The 20,506-nt window shown below is 36.2% G+C and overlaps 5 protein-coding genes across 10 annotated transcripts in view; 2 read left to right on the forward strand and 3 right to left on the reverse strand.

Annotated features, from left to right (window-relative positions):
- LOC127518175 (nephrocystin-4) overlaps positions 1-3,258 on the reverse strand; it is a 41,736-nt gene extending 38,478 nt beyond the window's left edge. For both annotated transcript variants that reach the window (XM_051904564.1, XM_051904565.1), the window contains exons 1-2: positions 2,637-3,258; positions 718-864 (exon numbers count right to left, since the gene is read on the reverse strand). In XM_051904564.1, coding sequence (XP_051760524.1) covers positions 718-864; positions 2,637-2,771 — 282 coding nt within the window. In that variant the 5' untranslated portion in view covers positions 2,772-3,258. The remainder of the gene's footprint in view (positions 1-717; positions 865-2,636) is intronic.
- Positions 3,259-3,428: 170 nt separating this feature from the next.
- On the reverse strand, positions 3,429-9,751 carry LOC127518176 (tumor necrosis factor receptor superfamily member 14-like). 5 transcript variants are annotated; one of them, XM_051904569.1, is made up of 6 exons: positions 9,056-9,257; positions 7,770-8,069; positions 5,878-6,003; positions 5,485-5,640; positions 5,241-5,328; positions 3,429-5,160 (listed from the first exon to the last, which is right to left on the reverse strand). In XM_051904569.1, exons 2-6 carry the CDS (start codon positions 7,891-7,893, stop codon positions 4,938-4,940), a joined length of 717 nt encoding a protein of 238 aa, XP_051760529.1. In that variant the 5' UTR covers positions 7,894-8,069; positions 9,056-9,257; the 3' UTR covers positions 3,429-4,937. The 5 variants fall into 5 exon arrangements, with proteins under 5 accessions (XP_051760529.1, XP_051760526.1, XP_051760527.1 ...); XM_051904566.1 differs by having other exon boundaries at positions 7,770-8,139; XM_051904567.1 differs by having other exon boundaries at positions 7,770-8,142.
- A 173-nt stretch (positions 9,752-9,924) lies between these two features.
- Positions 9,925-13,451, forward strand: dffb (DNA fragmentation factor, beta polypeptide (caspase-activated DNase)). Its single transcript, XM_051904558.1, has 7 exons — positions 9,925-10,117; positions 10,226-10,352; positions 10,463-10,648; positions 11,315-11,394; positions 11,539-11,712; positions 11,887-11,987; positions 12,992-13,451. The coding sequence occupies exons 1-7, from the start codon at positions 9,998-10,000 to the stop codon at positions 13,200-13,202; spliced, it is 999 nt and encodes a 332-aa protein (XP_051760518.1). The 5' UTR covers positions 9,925-9,997; the 3' UTR covers positions 13,203-13,451.
- Positions 13,452-13,742: 291 nt separating this feature from the next.
- Positions 13,743-17,508, reverse strand: c8h1orf174 (chromosome 8 C1orf174 homolog). Its single transcript, XM_051904575.1, has 4 exons — positions 17,245-17,508; positions 16,348-16,425; positions 15,799-16,185; positions 13,743-14,929 (listed from the first exon to the last, which is right to left on the reverse strand). Exons 1-4 carry the CDS (start codon positions 17,257-17,259, stop codon positions 14,828-14,830), a joined length of 582 nt encoding a protein of 193 aa, XP_051760535.1. The 5' UTR covers positions 17,260-17,508; the 3' UTR covers positions 13,743-14,827.
- Positions 17,509-17,844: 336 nt separating this feature from the next.
- On the forward strand, positions 17,845-20,391 carry b3gnt7l (UDP-GlcNAc:betaGal beta-1,3-N-acetylglucosaminyltransferase 7, like). The gene has a single exon (XM_051904544.1). The coding sequence runs from the start codon at positions 19,056-19,058 to the stop codon at positions 20,316-20,318; it is 1,263 nt and encodes a 420-aa protein (XP_051760504.1). The 5' UTR covers positions 17,845-19,055; the 3' UTR covers positions 20,319-20,391.
- The last annotated feature ends 115 nt before the right edge of the window (positions 20,392-20,506 follow it).

Below are 20,506 nucleotides of genomic sequence, written 5' to 3' on the forward strand. Positions count from 1 at the left end.
TTACTTTTCTTAAATGAGACTGCCTTGACGTATTCGGCCGACAAATGCAACTTCCAGAGGACGAAGCCTTCAAAATGAGACGCAGCTTATGAGTGAGTCACTGAATCGTTTACTCAACTGATTTGATTGGAGAAGTCAAACCAGATATATATATATATATATATATATATATATATATATATATATATATATATATATATATATATATATATATATATACCAAAGACAATATTTTTTTTTCTAATATATAATGTAGCATATTATAATGAATATATGTTTTTCACATTTTCTGAGGGAAAGGACAGGGCACGTAAAACTCTAAACTGGTCCAACATGAAAAAAAAAATCCTTTCTGTTGAGCCCTAGACTTACTGACCCCTGTTCCTGTAAATATTTCCTCTACAGAGTGAGACAACAAGATTGACACTGGGCAAAAGCTAGACAGGGGCCTAAGAGCAGCTTCCTACTCAGCAAGCATACTGGAAACCATGTCTATTACAGCTTTATTGTACAGATGCACAGCTCATGCTACTGTAATTCTGCAATTCATGTGTCCATTCTGAGCTGTCACTTTAAAGAGGTCACCTCTCTACATGGAATAGAGCAAGAAGATAAGACGACTTCAGAATAAATAGCACCCTTTGTCAAGCATGAAAAGGTGTTGCATCATGAAATAACACTAAATATCATCATTCAGTGTGAAATGAGTCACCCTACCTCATTGAAAAGCACTCGACCGCTCTGACCTGACGTGCCACTGACAGAGTGAGAGCCGCTCTTCCATGTGCGGCCGAAGAAGTGCTGATGACCCAAGTCAAACAGGGTCACGCGCAGCTGATACTGGAGTGATGGTGGCGACTCTGACTGTTGTCATGCCAACCACAAGAAAAGGAGGAATAAAAAAAAAGAGAAAACATCAGTCTTTGTAATGAAGAGCATATTTTTTTCAGTTTAATTGAAACATGTTTTTGTGTAGTTGACATGGCATTTCCAATAGTGACTGTTTCCTGCAGTGTACTGAACATTATAAAAAATTATATTATAGATAATACATATAAGATTTATTTTATATTATATATATATATATATATAGCAATTTATACTTACATTTTTCATGATATAAAATGGCAAGGGTTTTTTATGAACCAGGAATTATAAGTGAAAAATGTCTGAAGTTCTTGTGGGCTTAAGGGGATAGTTCACCCAAAAATGAAAATCACTATACTATGGAAGTCAAAGGGGACCAGCAACTGTTTGGTTACCCATACACCATATACCCATATAAATTATCTTCCTTTATGTTCTTTAAAGAAGAAAGAACTTCATAGAGGCTGAGAACAACTTGAGGGTGAGTAAATAATGACAGAATTTTCGTTGTATCCCTTCAAGGATACAATATTTAGAATAAATTTAGATCTGAGGTTAATGTTGTGCAATCTGGAGTGCCTCAGGAATCAATTTTGGGCCCTCTGCTTTTTAATATTTATGTTTTCCCTCTTGGCCAGCTTTTGAGATCACTTGGTCTAAAAAGTCATTTTTATGCAGATGATACTCAGATCTACATTCATTTTAAACCTAATGAAACTGTACCTGTTGATTTTCTTTCTGAATGTATTTCTAAGATGAAAGAATGGATGACAGAAAATTTTCTTTGCCTTAACAGTGAAAAGACTGAAATTATGCTCGTTGGTTCACCCCACCAACTACGCAAAGCTGGGTCGGTCAATCTAACTCTTGATGGTTCAAATGTGGAGTTTCAAACAAAATTAAGGAATCTAGGGGTAATTTTGGAAGCCAATTTAACGTTTGAGCCACATATCCAAAATACTGTTAAAACTTCTTTCTTCCATCTTAGAAATATCGCCAGATTGCGTCCAATGCTGTCGTTTACTGTTGCTGAGAGACTGATCAACACTTTTGTGTTTTCCCGTATTGATTACTGTAATGCCTTGTTGGCTGGGGTGTCAAAAAGACTGGTGCCCTTTTTGGAGTGCCAAAGGGGTGCCCGTTTTGGAGTCCTTGCATTGGCTCCCCGTTAGGTTTAGGGTTGACTTTAAAATTTTGATGCTTACCTACAAGGCCTTACATGGGTTGGCACCTCAATATTTGACCGAGCTTTTAATTCCCTATACTCCAACCCGTGACCTTCGTTCTTCTGAAACTGGTCTTTTAACTATTCCCTTAACTCATTTAAGATTGATGGGAGATAGGGTTTTTCTTCACTAGCTCCAAAACTTTGGAATTCTTTACCGATTGAGATAAGGCAAGCTAAATCTCTTGGCATTTTTAAATCTCAGCTTAAAACTCATTTTTTTAGGGTAGCTTTTAATTGAATAATTGTAATTTTTCATTGTGCTTATTTTATAGTTTATTTTGTTGCTTTAACTTTAATCTTTATACAGTGTGGTGTATCTTTGTTGTTTTATTTGTTTCTGTAAAGCGCTTTGAGATGTACATTTAAAGGCGCTACAGAAAATAAAGGTTATTATTATTATTATTATTAATAAATATAGAATATTTGTACTTAAAAATATATGGTGTTTAAAATGTGAAAAATATGAGAAATTGTGACTAGTAACATGATCTAACAATACATTTTAACTTTTACACAATATGTATCTGAATTAAACATCCACCTGTCTTATGTGAAGTCCATCGATCTGTTTGAAGACCAGCTGTAGACCTTGAGAAGATCCTGGAGCCTGTCTGGCGGTTTGACTGTGAGGTGGGATCACGCGGTTTCTCTCGAAAGCGTTTTTCCAGTCAGACATGTGCGAAGTTTCTTCACTACTATCAATCTAACTTACCAGGGAATGTTAGAGGCTGTCGGTCAGTAACGTTTATGTTCCCTGCCAAACATCCCTGAAAACGTCTAAAAGCTTCACAGATTGTTAAATCATTCCCGCAGTCGAAGTGAAGCGCTTGTTGCTTAATTCAAATCAAATGCGGAATATTGAAAAAATGCGACGCTCAATCAAGCAGAGACACTTTTTGTAGCAGTTTGACTCATCCTCTTTCTTTTCTCCTGCTACCGCTTCAAACGCATGTAATCAGGCTAATTTCACAGAATAGCTAGTTCTGACATCTTTTACACACGCTCTACACACTGTTATTTTCATAATCATAATACATATAATAAAAATACTGGGCTTAGCTAGTTGTCAGTAAGAGATTCTCTCTGAAGTGGTTGCCATAGCGTCTGTCAGCCGTTGCCAGGGTGAATTAAAGAGCGGTTTGGCGCTTCTCTGCACAAGAGAAGTGCGAGGGCTGCAGCATATTGCCACCGTGTGGCTCGGTGGTGATTCAAAGCTCTGACTCGCATTTTATAAAGGGGAATTCTAAAGTCGTACTAACGTAAAAAAAAAAAAAAAAAAAAAAGTACGGTGACCGGGAGGGGACATTTAATAGACACAAGGAGTGATCTCACACAATAGTCAAGTCACCTTTATTTATATAGCGCTTTTTACAATGCAGATTGTGTCAAAGCAGCTTTACAGCGATAACAGAAAAATAATTTTGGCTGCACAGCAGCTCTAGAAAGAAATGGTGTCATTGTCCAGCTTAAGTAAGTTCAGTACTGATTCACTCCATTGTAAAAATCATTAGTTATTAATTTAGTTAATAGGGATAGATGATTAACGAGACATGTCCATAATGAACCATAATGATGAACTCAGGCAATGACAATGAAAACCATGACAAAGAAACTAAACATGACCGTGACGCATATTAATGTATGTAGGTTGATTCTGTGATTAAAACTAGATAAATTAGATGTTACATTTTTACATTTTTTACACAGATGACTTATATATTTTGTTAAAGTGTTTTTTGTTTTATTTCTTTTTTAAACTCTCAATATCCATATCCCTGTATGAACAGAAGGAAGAGAAATAAACTTTTGAAATTGAAAAAATATTGTGAAATAGTATTACAATTTAAATAGCTGTTTTCTATATGAATACATTGTAAAATGCAATTTATTCCTGTGATCAAATCTGAATTTTCAGCATCATTACTCCAGTCTTCAGTCACATGATCCTTCAGAAATCATTCTAATATGCTGATTTGCTGCTCAGAAGACATTTCTGTTTATTATCAATGTTGAAAACAGACGTTCTACTTCATATTTTTGTGTTAACCATTCAAACATTTGTGGTAAGATTTTTAAAAAAAGAGAAATTAATACTTTTATTCATCAAGCATGCATTAAATTGATCAAAAGTGACAGTGAAGACATTTATAATGTTACAAAACACTTCTATTTAATAAATGCTATAATAAATTTAAAAATTAAATGTAATCCTGAAAAATAAAATGTATCATGGTTTCCACAACAATTTTAAGCAATTGTTTTCAACACTGATAATAATCAGAAATGAAGGATCATGTGACACTGAAGACTGGAGTAATGATGCTGAAAATTCAGCTTTGATCACAGGAATAAATTACATTATTTTAATTAACAGCAATTTTAATTTGTAATAATATTTCACAATATTACTGTTTTTACTGTATTTTTGATTAAATAAATGCAGCCTTGGAGAGCATTGGAGACTTCTTTCAAAAACATTAAAAAGGCTGTCAATTAGCACTGCATTATTCATATTGTCAATAAATACCTTGAGATGGCTTGAAAAACACATAAACATATATTGTCGCAATCGTGTGTTGTTTATTGTCTTCGCATTTCATCAGCCAAAACTTTTCTGCTTTTTTTCTGCTGCTACAGCTTTATTCACACTGGCCTGTACGTGAACACAAAGTCCGGGGGACGAATTTACGTTTTATTCATAGTGTTCTACGCCAATGTTCGGTTACACTTTATTTTAATGTGTCCCTGTTACAGTGTAATTATACATTTAAGTACTGAGTAATAGGCTAGTAATTAACTACATGTACTTACTATAAGGTTAGGATTAGGGTTTGGTTTAGGGTTAGTTGCATGTAATTGTGCCTACTGTATAGTTATTACGAGTAAATAAAGTGTTACTATTTCTTCTTCTGAATAGCCTAATAGTGTATAAGCCTACTAAAATTATTATTAAAAGAACTATAACACTAATAGCAATGGTTGCTAAATCATGAGGGGAATTTCCACATTCACTGTCAGATGATTTTGTTCCTGAATTTGTTTCAGGAAGTCCCGATGCATCACATCTGTGAATGATATCCAGAATCAGATTTGTTGAAAATGACTAACAGCACATACAGTATAAGCAGTTTAAGCGAGCTCTTACATTGTGTGTGGTAAACAGGATGAAAAAGATCCATTTGAATATGTGTCCCCTGTACAGTCAGCACACACAGTATCTGTGGAGCCAGTCCCTGCAGGGACAGTCAACATAAAGTTACTACCTTGTATTTGATTAAAAACTTCCCTTGAGTAGTTTTCTCCCTGTTTTGTTTTAAGCAGCAGATAACAATAAACAGTGTTTTACACTTTGCTCATCTATATTTATATCATAGGTTTTTATAATTTACCTGCTTGTTTGATATATTGCCCAGGGCTGCATTCAGAGTGTTTCACAGCAGATTCACAGCTGCCTTTCCTTTTTTCAATACAGTAGAATCTTTCCAGTGGCTCACAAACAGTATCTGATGACCGAGTGCATTCTTTACTCACTCTTAAACCTCGGTCTAGGATGAAAATGAGTCAGTAGAAACCATAATGCATTGAGTTACTTGTTTTATAGCAAATATTTTTGCAGTTGCATTTAAAGCAACTAACTCTATATTATTTTCAGGGACAGTTTCCATGGAGCAATGAACTAACTTGCAACTATTCAGATTCTAAGTCATTTGCATTAACAGACGTAATTTTTCACCATCGATGTTAAATTTTTAGATGAACAGATATTAATGGGAAACACTCACTTGCATCGCATGCAGTACAGGGGAAGCATTTCATGAGGCCATTTGGTTCATCAGAGAAAGTTAATGGAGGGCATTGAGTACAAGTTGTGCTGATGTGATCTGTGCAGTGCCAAAGAACATGGTTTCCTGATAGGAAGCACCAAAAAAAATTAGTGTGATTTCTAGCTGAACATTTTTTTTCTGTTTTGAAATTTAAAAAGCCCTTTGTAATTACAAACCCAATTCCAAAAAAGTTGGGACACTGTACAAATTGTGAATAAAAAAGGAATGCAATAATTTACAAATCTCATAAACTTATATTTTATTCACAACAGAATATAGATAACATATCAAATGTTGAAAGTGAGACATTTTGAAATGTCATGCCAAATATTGGCTCATTTTGGATTTCATGAGAGCTACACATTCCAAAAAAGTTGGGACAGGTAGCAATAAGAGGCTGGAAAAGTTAAATGTACATATAAGGAACAGCTGGAGGACCAATCTGCAAATTTTTAGGTCAATTGGCAACATGATTGGGTATAAAAAGAGCCTCTCAGAGTGGCAGTGTCTCTCAGAAGTCAAGATGGGCAGAGGATCACCAATTCCCCCAATGCTGTGGCGAAAAATAGTGGAGCAATATCAGAAAGGAGTTTCTCAGAGAAAAATTGCAAAGAGTTTGATGTTATCATCATCTACAGTGCATAATATCATCCAAAGATTCAGAGAATCTGGAACAGTCTCTGTGCGTAAGGGTCAAGGCCGGAAAACCATACTGGATGCCCGTGATCTTCGGGCCCTTAGACGGCACTGCATCACATACAGGAATGCTACTGTAATGGAAATCACAACATGGGCTCAGGAATACTTCCAGAAAACATTGTCGGTGAACACAATCCACCGTGCCATTCGCCGTTGCCGGCTAAAACTCTATAGGTCAAAAAAGAAGCCATATCTAAACATGATCCAGAAGCGCAGGCGTTTTCTCTGGGCCAAGGCTCATTTAAAATGGACTGTGGCAAAGTGGAAAACTGTTCTGTGGTCAGACGAATCAAAATTTGAAGTTCTTTTTGGAAAACTGGGACGCCATGTCATCTGGACTAAAGAGGACAAGGACAACCCAAGTTGTTATCAGCGCTCAGTTCAGAAGCCTCCATCTCTGATGGTATGGGGTTGCATGAGTGCGTGTGGCATGGGCAGCTTACACATCTGGAAAGGCACCATCAATGCTGAAAGGTATATCCAAGTTCTAGAACAACATATGCTCCCATCCAGACGTCGTCTCTTTCAGGGAAGACCTTGCATTTTCCAACATGACAATGCCAGACCACATACTGCATCAATTACAACATCATGGCTGCGTAGAAGAAGGATCCGGGTACTGAAATGGCCAGCCTGCAGTCCAGATCTTTCACCCATAGAAAACATTTGGCGCATCATAAAGAGGAAGATGTGACAAAGAAGACCTAAGACAGTTGAGCAACTAGAAGCCTGTATTAGACAAGAATGGGACAACATTCCTATTCCTAAACTTGAGCAACTTGTCTCCTCAGTCCCCAGACGTTTGCAGACTGTTATAAAAAGAAGAGGGGATGCCACAAAGTGGTAAACATGGCCTTGTCCCAACTTTTTTGAGATGTGTTGATGCCATGAAATTTAAAATCAACTTATTTTTCCCTTAAAATGATATTTTCTCAGTTTAAACATTTGATATGTCATCTATGTTGTATTCTGAATAAAATATTGAAATTTGAAACTTCCACATCATTGCATTCCTTTTTTGCACAATTTTTTTCACAATTTGTACAGTGTCCCAACTTTTTTGGAATTGGGTTTGTATTATTATTATTATTTATTTATTTTTTTAATTAAAAATAAAGTTAGGAACTATATGCTATAGCATGCAGTATTACCAGGGGCACACATGGGGCAGCACTGCTCGTCTATCTCATATTCAGCATGAGCACATCGACAAAAACAAAGTTCATAGTTAAGAGGAATAATAATTATAAGAATAGTAATCCTTAAAGTGAACATGGTCACAGTGTAGATCCAAGTCTGGTCAGTTAATGTGAGCACTGAGCAAACATGTCTCACATATCATTGGTATTGTTTTGAGCACAATCTTCAGACGCTTCCAATGCTGTGATGTTAGTTGCGTGGTCTGATGTGTGCCATAAACAGTAAACAGTCTGGAGGCAATCTGTAGAAACCTGAGAGACAAGGCGACTGTAGTTCAAGACTCTTCAAGACTCAGATCCTGTACAGGTTGTATTTCCACAACTTCTTGCAGACGTAAAACAAACAGAAGCAGAAAAAGGATTAGCTCATTTAAACCTACTGTATACAGTTGAGTGTTTCTTCAACTAAGGGCTTATATATGTAGGAAATAAACATGTTTCACACTCTGACAAGTTTACTTATTTTACTTACATTTCCACCACAGTGTAATTTACACCAAATATATAAAATACATCTGGAGTTTAATAGCATATGGAAAAGATGGTTGTGAAAATCAGATTTTAAACATTTTGGGGAATAAAATGGATGACTATTTGTTTTGTATCCAAAATGCAAAAGGTTTTAAAAATGTATATTTTTTCACACAATAAATACTGAAATGGAATAAATAAGCATGTAATTATTCATATTTTATTACAATGGATTTTCATAAAAGTCTAAATATGGGACAAGAACACAATTTAATCTATAGCTACATAAAAGGCAAGAAAAAATTTAATCTATTAATTGTAATACAAATCATCCCCTTGGACATATAGTGTTTTATAAATTTAGTGTTTTCACATTGTTTTCATAGAATTTATGAAGCATGCAACACAGTCTGTAAAATATATCATGTAATCATGTAAAATGTTTGAGCAAATGAAAACAAACCAAGCAACAGCTTGTGGGAGGAGGAAATGATACTTTCTTTAACAGTCAAAATGTGAAGTAAATAAAGAAATAACACGTTTCACAGTGGATATATAAGATAACAGTGATTCGAACAGAAAAAGAGAGGCAGTTATTTAACCTTTATATCGATATATGTCAACTGTCTTCAAAATCCGGACAACACTTTTTCGTAATAATGTAGCCTAGCTATTAAAACCTGCAGGACAAGTCACGCGTTTTCCTCATTAATTATAGGCTACTAATAAATACTAATAATAATAATACTAAAAACGACACGTCTTACCAGCGGATATAAAGTAATATCACTTCTTTTTCTTTCACAAAGCATTATTCGCGAATATTTTTGTTGGTCGTCTCAAAGTCTTGCCTATCCTACTAATCTTTCAGTTTTGCATCCTGTTCAGTGATCTGGAATGGAATTTAAATAAACCTGCTTTGCATTAAAGTGACAGCTGAAGTTATGTAGCCTACCTATTTCCTCATTTCATCAAACCATAAAAGAAAAATAGAGAACCTCATTGCTCTTAAAGGGATAGTTTACCCAAAAAAATGAAATGCAAATGCAAAAATGCATTATTTTTGGCTTCAAAACGCGACCCTATTTTCACAACAATTATAAACCTTGGAGGACTAAGGATATTTTTAAATATATCTCCGATTGTGTTTGTCTGAAAGAAGATAGGATGGCTAAATCATGGGATAATTTTCATTTTTAGATGAACTATCTCTTTAAACAACTTCTATAAGCCTAACTGTATCTGTGTATTCATATAAGCCTACATTTTTCACAAGCACTGTTTATTTAATTTGTATCTTTGTTCTCTGTTGTATTTAGGCCTACTTGTAGTCCTTGCGGCTTCATGATTCACATCTGACCGTCTGTAAATTATGATGTGGAAAAAAAAACACATATCTTATTTCACTCATAATTTGAAAACCCATATTCAAACCCCAAGCGAAATTCCCGAGGAAACCCATGGCTCCAAAATGCAAATTCTAGGGGTTTGTAATACAAAATTAATCGCTCTATCATTATAATTTTTCAGCAATAAATGATTTTTTAAAAATACGACTAATCTGCTTTTTTACTTTAAAACGTTGTTTAAAAATGTCCGTGTTATTTTTATTTGCGTCCACACGGTGGCAGCACGCGTCTTGTCGTTGTTTTGATCGGTCATGCAGACATACAGCGAAAGAGAAACTTTATCATTGCGGAAGACAAAATATGCACAAAATAACAAAACCCAAGCTGGTTAAGATCAGAAGTGCCAACCAGTCCAGAAAATATGGAATTGCGGCTGTTAACCTGAAGGAGCTGGTTAAAAAGGGATGTAATTTACTAAAGGTAAAATAAAATGAATTTTCATGTGGTTTATTAAGGAGAGCGTCTCATTACTGTACAAAGTGTTTGGATACATCCGTCAGGCATTCATAGTTCATATTCTATCCACAGGTATCCAGCTCCGGACTACAGGTTTGCTTGTACGAGGATGGAACGGTAGTTACCGAAGAATATTTTCAAAATCTTCCCGATAACACAGAACTTGTTCTCCTGCCCGAGGGACAGAGCTGGAATGGACGTGAGTTTATTTCACTGACTGACAGTTGGAATGAAACTGGAAAACATATTGTAATAAAATAGAAACAGTCTAACGAATCAGATTGCTTTGGCTTTTTTTATTCTCTACAGTTGTTAATGAAATAAATCAAGTCCTGGGATTGGACAGACACACAGACCTTCTGATCAGTGCAGCAAAAGATCTTCTGTCAGATGAACAGTCCCCCAAACGGCGCAGAATATTGGGAGACCTTCTGAGGAACTTGAGGGACAATTCAGAGGTGGAGAGCAGAGAAGATGACAAGGAATGGTTTGAAGGTAAGTGAGGGGAAAGAACATAAGCAGACATACTGTATTCTCAGTGCATACTGTAACTGACTCTTCTGAGGCAACATTTATGCCATTTACACAGAATGCATTCATTGTTTTCAAAGCTATTTTAAGTTTTGTTGTTGTTGTTGTTGTTTTAATCATGAATGTTATGGCGTTTTTGTGATACTCCATTTGACCTGAACTTAACCTGGCCTTTTTATATTATATTTACATTTTTTATTATTCAGATATATAATACATATATTTTGCTCTTGATTCTGTCATTTTTATGTGGAATATACTTTTTTTATGAGGCTGTATTATTGCATATAACTCACAAAGAACATGTCCAGGTTACAGAGAATTAGAGTGGAAATGTTCTGAATTGTAATAAAGATCATGTTAATCATTCTAAAAAAAATAATAGAATGAATCACAAGACTGAAAACATGTTCAAGTCATATACATATTTATGCACACATACTTAAACATGTTCATCACAATATTCTTTTGATTCATCCTATTTTTTTTCTATTATCATAAAGATATGGACATAGTGAGATAAATATAACAGGCTAATTGTATGTCTAAATCAATCACGATGTTACCAATAAACTCCTCATACAGTATATTTAATGTATTGAAATGTGTTTTCTCATGTCTATATATCAGGTATTGATGCCCGGTTTAAAACCAAGTCTGCTTACATGAAGTATAACTGCGAGAGCAGAATCCGAGGATATTTGAAAGAGGTGTGACAAACTGCACTCAATTCTGCTTTAAATGTTATAGTGAAATATCGAAGATATTATATTTACTGTATTTTATAATTAATTTCATGCAGTAAAAGAGACCTGCCATAATTGTGAATGAGATATAATCTTCACCGTCTGTAGGTTGATGGATATACGCGGACTATTCCAAATGCCAAGACAAAAAGTGAATATAAAAAGGTGGTGGAGATCTTGACAGAGAAACTGAAAGCTGCACGATACAACGGCACCTATTTTGACAGATCGGAGAAGGACGTCCACAGGCTCTGCACTGAAGAGGGCTGGTTCTCCTGCCAGGTGCTGTAGTTCAGTCATTTCTAATGAGTCTTAAACATTTCAGTCTATCGCAGGAAAATAATGAAACATAAAAATGTAATAGATCTCTCAATAAAATGTACAATTCCTGCTTTTGTTGCAGTGGTACAGAAGTTTCTATTTGTATAAGACTATAAAAGATTTTTACTTTAACAGGGCGCCTTTGATGAGAACAACTGCACATTTCTCCACTCAATAAACCCGTATGGGAACCGCGAGAGCAGAATCCTCTTCAGCACCTGGAATCTGGACCACATGTGAGTAGTACATCTTATATTTATAACAAACATTAACACTACCAGTCTAAAGTTTAAAATAATTAAGAATCTTTAATGTTTTTGAAGGTAGTCTCTTTTGCTCACCAAGGCTGCATTTATTTGATCAAAAATACAGTAGAAACAGTAATATTGTGAAATATTATAACAATTTAAGATAACTGTTTTCTATTGTAATATATTTTAAAATGTAATTTATTCCTGTGATGCAAAGCTGAATTTTCAGCAGCCATTACTCGTCTTCAGTGTCACATGATTCTTCAAATTTGCTGCTCTATTACATATTACTGGTGCTCATTTATTAATAATGGTTCTTATCATCAATACTGAAAACAGTTTTTGCTGTTTAATATTTTTGTGTAAACTGTGATAGGTTTTTTTTTTTCAGGATTGTTTTAATGAATAGAAGTTTAAATGTACAACATTTATTTGAAATAGAAATCATTTGTAACCTTGAAATCATAAATGTCTTTACTTTTACTTTTGATCAATTTAATGCATCCTTGTTAAATAAAAGTATTATTATTATGAATTTTTCTTTGAAATTTTCCCATTTTTTGAATGGTATTTATCACAGTTTCAACAAAAATATTAAGCAGCACAACTGTTTTCAACATTGATAATAATAAGAAATGTTTCTTGAGCAGCAAATCATAATATTAGAATGATTTTTGAAGGATCATGTGACATTGAGGACTACAGTAATGGCTGCTTTACCATCAGCTTTATCATCACAGGATTAAATTGAACTAAAATATATTACAATAGAATTGTAAATTTAAATTGTAAAATTTCACAATATCACTGTTTTACTGTATTTTGTTCAAATAAATGCAGTCTTGGTGAGCATAAGAGACTTAAATCTTGATGTTCTCTCCTGATAAACTTTTTAATTTCAGTACTTAGGTCCTCTGATAAAGGTGATTTAGGAATATGAATCATTATGAAATCCAGCTAAATGAGAAAAGCTGATGTATTTTTTTCAGGATAGAAAAGAAGAGGACTGTGATCCCCACGCTCGCTGAGGCACTGAATGGTAATAAGAGTGGAGATATAAACGTGGATTATTTCTACAAACTGTTGTTCACAAGAGAGAATCTCAAGCTGGTTCACATCGTCTGCCATAAGAAAGGGGCCCACGAGCTCAGCTGTGACTCCCGAAAAATCTACAAGCGGGTCAGGAGGACTGTGAAATGAAAGGACATCCATAATCCTCTTATGAAATATGCAGCATAGTGTGAGCTTCTCAGGGCCATTTCTTATTATTGTTGGGTTATATTGTGCTTCAGGTCTGAACATTTTTAATTCTTAAGTTTTTAGTTTCACAAACTTTTGTACCAAAGCAACATTTATGTTTAAATTATGTGAATGATGAACTTCAGGGTTTTATAAGTGACTGATTTTATATTTGTACATTCTCATTTTTACTAAAAGTCTTTGAAAAGAGTCTCTGGTTTATCATTCTTTCCAGTTCCTGCTTTCAGCCAGAAGCCAGTGATTTATCATCAAAATCTTGTATCATCAGCTATCAGAAACATGTGTGGGAACAGGGTGTATTAGAGCAAATGTCTGTAGTCCTTTCATTAACAAACAATGGTCCTATTTATTGTACAAAATACACAAGCCTTCCCTGGGGGAAAAAAAAAAAAAAAAAAAAAAAAAATCTCTTCAAATCATTTTACTACACTAAACAAGGTTAAATACGAAAAAAGTCAAGCATATATAAAACACAAGTCATTTTTCCAAAGTCATTCATGAGGTTTATTTTCTCTGGACGGAGTATTGTGGCTTTCGTATAATACACAGAAGATTTGATATTAAATAAGTTCACAAAATGACATGTCATGTACATACAAGGCATTTGGTAGCAAAAATTAGCACTTGATTTATCACTTCAATAGAAAAATATAAACTTAATATCACTTTCTACAATTTTTACCTCAGACAATTTATACATAGTAGCAAAGAAACTACATATTAAAATGTTACATATTTGAGCCACTAGTGAAGTTAGTGCAAATCCAGTCAAATAAGATATCATCATATACAGACGAATCAAATTCCTAGTGGAGCAACATGCATAAAAGAGCTTGATTGGTTAAAAATGACTTTTCATATCTTACATTAAAACTCTTAATTTGAGATACTATCCAATAAAAAAAAAAATCTTTACATCATAAGAATATCAAAAAACATAAGATGTCTTTAATTTTCAATTAACTATACAGCACCAAATCTGAAGTATAGAGTTTTTTTTCCCAAAACAAATTATTAATTCTCAACAGAGAATGTTTAAAAGTGCCAAATTCAGAATGTCAAAGTCTGAACAGCAAACTTGAGGCACTTAACTGATAACATTATATTTGTTGATTTCAGAGCTTAGTAAGAAAACCCAGTGTGCTGGTCAGCACTGCCAGATCAACTTTATGGTACAGAGAGTTTTCCATATAATATAGCTTTCTTTCAGCACAAGCCCAATCACATGATGTTTAAGCCTCAAGTCTAGCACAAAACCTTCTTACTGTACATTCTGTTAATGCGGCACACGTATAATGCTCTGAAGTTTATAATTAAGGATGCACTAACGTTTTTGTCATTGATAACGTACCTCATTAAAATTACATTACCACATTACTGATAAACCAACAGTGCATCTCAGTGTAGTTTAAACATTAATTGAGAAGGATCTTGGAATAAAATAGCTTGCTTTAAAACAATCAAGTCCATTTTACCAGCATACTGTAAAATTCCTCCCGTGTCAGTCAAACTCCTGCAGGCTTCAGGTCAAAACTGTGGCAGACAGTTTGAGAGCGATCGTGTCCTCATAGATGCTCGTCTTCACTGTCCTCTTTGGCATAGTAATGCATGCTCCTGTACTCTCTCCGACTCATTCTCTTGCTTCCTGGGGTTCTGCGTGGGTAATCCTGAAACAAATCAGGTCAGAATGTTTTAAAACAATGCCATATTAAGACATTAAAATTGTATTAATGACAGTTGGCTATTGAGTGTATGCATCATGAAATCAACCAGACACCTGCTGCATTTTGACACCCCACTGAGAATTCACAGACCTTCACTCCAATAATCCTACATGGTCTTGTATTAACCTCAATATTTTAGGATTACTGTGTGCAAACAAAGCCATCTGGCTGCATGTTATTTATCTGGAAAGCTTAACTTAGACCAGAGTTATGTTACTGTGGCAAATGGCCATGAAAGTTCACATCCAGCATGGGCCGTCAACTGATATTTAACTCATTTAATTCCAGTCTTTCCTCAGTTAAGTCAGCACATGTACTTTTTTTTTTGTTTTTGTTTTTTTACAATTTTATAGGCAGACTTATTTTTCCCCCCTTTTTTTTCTACTTTAATATTCACAACTGGGCAGCAAGTTTCTCAGCTGACATGTACTGTATTATGATCATGTTTTATCAGACAGCGCACCTAAATACATTAATAATTAGAAATACTAACATACTTTGTTTTGTTTTGTTGTGTACGTACACGCTTCCTTTTATAGAGCTTCAACACAGACGTCAAACTCTGGTCACGTGACTATCACCAGCCACGTAAAAATGTTCACATAAAATCAAGACATTTTTTACTTGAATTTGTAAAATACAAATAACGTTACACAATACAACTCTTTTAGACTCATCAACCGTAAATGCTGGTCACAGATGTTTAAGGCAGAATTAAATGAGTTTAAAACCAGCGCTATTTTTTTTTTCTTTTCCCCCCATTTCTGCTGATACCCAACCATAATAAAATGTTCTAAGTCGGTTTAGCTTACCTGAACAACATCCAGGTTCCCAAAGAACTGCTCCACTGGGAAAATGTGATTGCTGTCCTCGTCGAAGAAAATGCTGGGGTCCTCTCGCGTTTGGGAACCGTGAACGGTCTGGTCCATCTTCACCTCTGCAGAGCCGCTTGTCAGACCCGTACACTTGGCGGCAGAGTTCTCCTTACCTCGCCGTTCACCCTGAGTCTTTTTCCCGGGCTGAATGTTGACGTTTTCATTAATGTTCGCGCTGGAGTTCTCCTCTACTTCGACGTGAAACGGTCTCTTTGGGAGACGTTTGGCCTCGTCGCCGTCGCCAGCCATCTGCCGCGCTGCGCTCGCGATATCAGACGCTGATCTCTGCACCAAACCGCGCAGAATTCTCCTCCTCACCGCCTTCTGCGAATAAAAGACCAATAATAAACGTATATATGTAAAATAAATACAATACTAGCCCGGTTTTAGACGTGGTTGATACATCGTGAGAAAGGTCGCTTTACTGTAGCCGACAGACGGAAACTGTGGGGAGGAGGAGATGGTTGGGTAGACACTGACACTGACCTTGACTGAACTTTTCACACCGGGCGGGTTTAAAGAGACAGCGCCGCACACTCGCTGTCTGTGGCTTCCAACGACAGTCTAAAACAAGAGAATATCATCAAGGAGGACATCAATAATGCATCCGACTCACCGTCACAAACGAGATACCTACAGTGTTTCGTTTGAACGAACATTTGAGTGAACAAATCCCTTTCGTTCACTTCCATTTTCAGTCCCATTTTTCGTTCAGTGATGTCTTTTTCCTCAGCACTATAGACCAACAGCACTATATAACAACGGATATGCACCTCAAAAAAAAAAAAAAAAAAAAAAAACACATTCCAGTACAAATAAACGAATCATCAAACTCAATGAACTGGGACAAAACGTGTGAATCAGTCTAGTTCGTATCAAGGAGAGAAATGGGTGGAATGGACATGTAAAAATGAAAGATGACAGATGACCACGCAGTTAAAAATACCTTAGTAAAACAATTTATGTCTCTCATAACACATGAACAAACACGCACTGGTCGACGTCTACTGGCACAACGACGGGTCTGAATGAATCCGTAAACGAATCATTCTTCTGAACTGATTCAAAAGATTCGACTCATTGGGTGACTCAAAAACTACTACTGCTGGGAAAGGTTCACAGAAACTTGCGTTTAACAAAAAAATCCACTCGTAGAAAACAACTTGATTATCATTCTAAAGTATAAGCGCGTGCTCCAAGTGAGACTCCAGGTCTGCACGCCAAAACTGTGAACTAACGTTATTTTAGTAATTTAGTATTTCACACTGAACGCTGTAATAGTAAACTGCACAATAAAGTCTACGTAAACTCGAAATAGTGCAGGTTCATACTACAGCAAAAAAAACTTCTTAAAAGCAAAAGTTCGGAATCATTTTATCTTACCTGCTTTGCCCTCATTGAAAGTTTAAGCGTCCAAAACTGAGTGTGGAGTCCTGTGAGTGTTTATCTCCGGTGACGCCGAAGCCCCGCCCACAATAGATAATCTACGCTACACAGAATCACGAGATGGAGGTTGAAAATAGGCTTTTCTGAGGCTGCGGCTGATACCCATCAATTAGTAGCTACGCAGTCCGTTTGTACAGAATACTGAAGTTTAGTTTGCCGTTATAGTGTAAGCGATTAAAGTAGCCTATGGCAACTGGTAAGTTATTCATCGTAGAAATATGTCGAATGAGTCATACTGCTGTACGTGACTAATATGACATAAATATACGAATATTAAGTCCAGCCTCTACTGATGACACATCTGTGAAAAAAATAGCCTAATGCGCAGTTTGTATTAAAATATTTGACCCTGGGTTGTGTAGGCCTTCGTAACAGTCATTAAATAATTTCCACAAAGGTTTTTATCATTCGGAAAATGGTTTCATCTGCCTTCAGCCTGACATCATAACAGTGGACATCATCATTTAAAAAAAGCAGTTATTTGTGTCAGTATTGTTTGAAATACTGTCCCATTTAGGACTATCATCTTCGGGTTAGATAACGTGGCACGGTAACTTTTTTAAGTATTAGCCTATTATCCACCCCTGCCCTGAGTTGTAGCAACAATAAAGAATGCATGCCATGTTTTATTGGAACAGGCTTCAAAAGCATTAAACTATTATGTGGCACCCTGCTGGAAAATGCAGCCAACATTATTGTGGTATTTATCTGGACCAAGCTGGTCATTTATGGTAATTAACTAGTCTAGGTGATTGATCAGTTGGACTATACCAGCGAGTAGGGACAACATACCCAGCCGTGTAGACAATCAGTAAAGATGGATTGGGATTATTGGACCAGTAGCAAACATTTTAGGACACAGATCAAATAAAAAAAACAAATAAATTGTATCACTTTTAATAGATGGAAAAAAAAAATGCTCTGAGGACATGTTTGTAGTTTTTATAATGCAGAAAATATGACTAATGTAAATACACTTACATTTGAAAAATTTCACCATACTGAAATTAAAGTTTTTTTGTATTTTTATTTTCCTAACTTTGATGAGTGAACTGTTACTATGTGGACTGATTTAAAGACTATGCATGTATGTATGTATGTGTGTGTTCATTTATTTATTTATTTATTTCAAATGCTATGTATTTATGTATGTATGTATGTGTTCATTTATTTCAAATGCTGACAAAATAAAGCCATGTTGACTTTGGCTATCGCTTCGAACCACACGGGGACGCTAAATACTAACATAATTTCAGTAAGTTTAGTGATAAACTGGTTAATAACTTCAAGCATCTTTCAACGTGTGCTTGTGGGAGGAACGTGAAAACGGGGTTACAAACCTTTAAAAGAAACAAGAAATTACTTAAACTTCAATATTTACATACACTGAATACGTAAGTAGCCCTCACTCGAGGTCTTCGTGGGGTCCCTCATTTACTACGCTTGCACAGCTGTCGTGTGTAACCAGAGAGCTTGTAGCAGGTAGGTGTCGTGAAGGTGGAGGAGAGGAGGGCCGATTGTTTTACAGGATGACTGCCTCCCATTTTCAGCAGTTCAACGATGGAACTTGAAGGGAGAAGGACCTGCGTCAATTTTTGACGGGACAACAGACAAAAACAGTGACAGGAGAAAAGTGGAGCCGACAGCCTTTCCAGCTTGATCAAAATGCCTTTTTATGGACTATTCGCTCATTTTTATATTTTCATAACACTTTGGAGATTAATTACAGGCGACATGACTGACTTTTTATGACAACTCCGCTGGCCACCCAAACAGACTGCTCTCTGAGGAGCGCGTGCGTAATGGAATTCTTCTGTAGAAAGAAAAAGAATTTAAGAACTGCGGTCAGCCTCACTTTGATTTTTGCCACTTTACTGATGCTTCAGAAATTAATAACAGTGGACACGAATATTAAAAGTATCAAAGTGAAAAACAAATTTTGTGGCCCCGAATGTTCGTCATTAAAAAGAAAAATCATAAAGGCCGTTGAAAATTCATCTCAGTCAGGCGGGAATGACTTGGCGCTGGTAGGAAAACCCATGCCAACAAAATGGGACGTGTCTAGAATCAAATGTAGTGAAAATTACACGATAACGGACCAAGGCTGGTTTCGTCGTTTGAACCCAAAGTTCCGTGAATTTGTACTGAAAAGACATTGCAGATACTTCCCAATGTTGCTGAATCACCCTGAGAAGTGTAGCGGCGACGTGGATGTTCTGGTCGTGGTCAAATCGGTTATTGAAGAACATGACCGACGAGAGGCCGTGCGACAGACCTGGGGAAAGGAGCAAGAAATCCAGGGATTGAAAATCAAAACGCTGTTTCTCCTAGGCACTCCTGCCACTGGTAAAGACGCGCGAAATTTACAAGCCCTGGTCCAATATGAAGACCGAACTTACGGGGACATCTTACAGTGGGACTTCATGGACACCTTCTTCAATCTCACCTTAAAGGAGGTGAACTTTCTGAGGTGGTTCAACATCTACTGCAGTGGGGTTCCCTTCATCTTCAAAGGGGACGATGATGTATTCGTCCACACCAAGAACCTAATTGAACTAATTGGCTTTAGGGTGGAGGAGAACAAGGTGGAAAACCTCATTGTAGGGGACACCATTTTAGAAGCCAAACCGATAAGAAATCGCCAGAGTAAATATTTCATTCCCAAAGAGTTGTATGATAAACGCTATCCACCTTATTTGGGTGGAGGAGGATTTCTCATGTCCTCTCAGGTGGCCCGAAGGGTCTTCGTGGTTTCTGAGAGCGTGGAACTTTACCCCATTGATGATGTGTTTTTGGGCATGTGCCTTCAGAAGCTGCACATCGTCCCCGAGCTGCATCTGGGCTTCAGGACATTCGGGATCATAAAGCGGAAAGTGACGCCGCTGAACCGGGAGCCGTGCTTTTTCCGCAACCTCATCGTGGTGCACAAACTCATTCCGCAGGAGCTGCTGCACATGTGGAATCTTGTACAAAACGAGGAATTGGTCTGCGCCAGACAAGTCGTAATATGAAAAGACTAGTATTTATAAAGACAGAAAGAAGATGTTCTTTCAAACGAAGCGTGTTTGCAGATCTAACTTTTCTTTTTGTAATTTTTTTGTAACAATTATGACTAGGCCTATGCTTGTGTTATCAATTGTCAGATGTAATAAATCACAAGTCTTCTAATTAATAACTAATAACTTTTACAAAGCTAAAT

The sequence above is a fragment of the Ctenopharyngodon idella genome, chromosome 8, assembly GCF_019924925.1.
Source record: "Ctenopharyngodon idella isolate HZGC_01 chromosome 8, HZGC01, whole genome shotgun sequence".
NCBI classification, from domain to species: Eukaryota; Metazoa; Chordata; class Actinopteri; order Cypriniformes; family Xenocyprididae; genus Ctenopharyngodon; species Ctenopharyngodon idella.

Excerpts from the sequence above, each read along its gene's own strand:
- dffb (XM_051904558.1), top strand. The coding sequence starts at position 9,998 with ATGCACAAAATAACAAAACCCAAGCTGGTTAAGATCAGAAGTGCCAAC. Across the intron at positions 10,118-10,225 it reads AGGGATGTAATTTACTAAAG|GTATCCAGCTCCGGACTACA; the intron begins GTAAAATAAAAT and ends TTCTATCCACAG. Across the intron at positions 10,649-11,314 it reads TGACAAGGAATGGTTTGAAG|GTATTGATGCCCGGTTTAAA; the intron begins GTAAGTGAGGGG and ends TCTATATATCAG.
- b3gnt7l (XM_051904544.1), top strand. The coding sequence starts at position 19,056 with ATGACAACTCCGCTGGCCACCCAAACAGACTGCTCTCTGAGGAGCGCG.
- LOC127518176 (XM_051904569.1), bottom strand. The coding sequence starts at position 7,893 with ATGTTCACTTTAAGGATTACTATTCTTATAATTATTATTCCTCTTAAC. Across the intron at positions 5,641-5,877 it reads CTGTACTGCATGCGATGCAA|ACCGAGGTTTAAGAGTGAGT; the intron begins GTGAGTGTTTCC and ends TTTTCATCCTAG. Across the intron at positions 5,161-5,240 it reads TCCTGTTTACCACACACAAT|ATGTGATGCATCGGGACTTC; the intron begins GTAAGAGCTCGC and ends TATCATTCACAG.
- c8h1orf174 (XM_051904575.1), bottom strand. Across the intron at positions 16,186-16,347 it reads GTGTGAAAAGTTCAGTCAAG|AAGGCGGTGAGGAGGAGAAT; the intron begins GTCAGTGTCAGT and ends TTTTATTCGCAG. Across the intron at positions 14,930-15,798 it reads GGAACCTGGATGTTGTTCAG|GATTACCCACGCAGAACCCC; the intron begins GTAAGCTAAACC and ends GATTTGTTTCAG.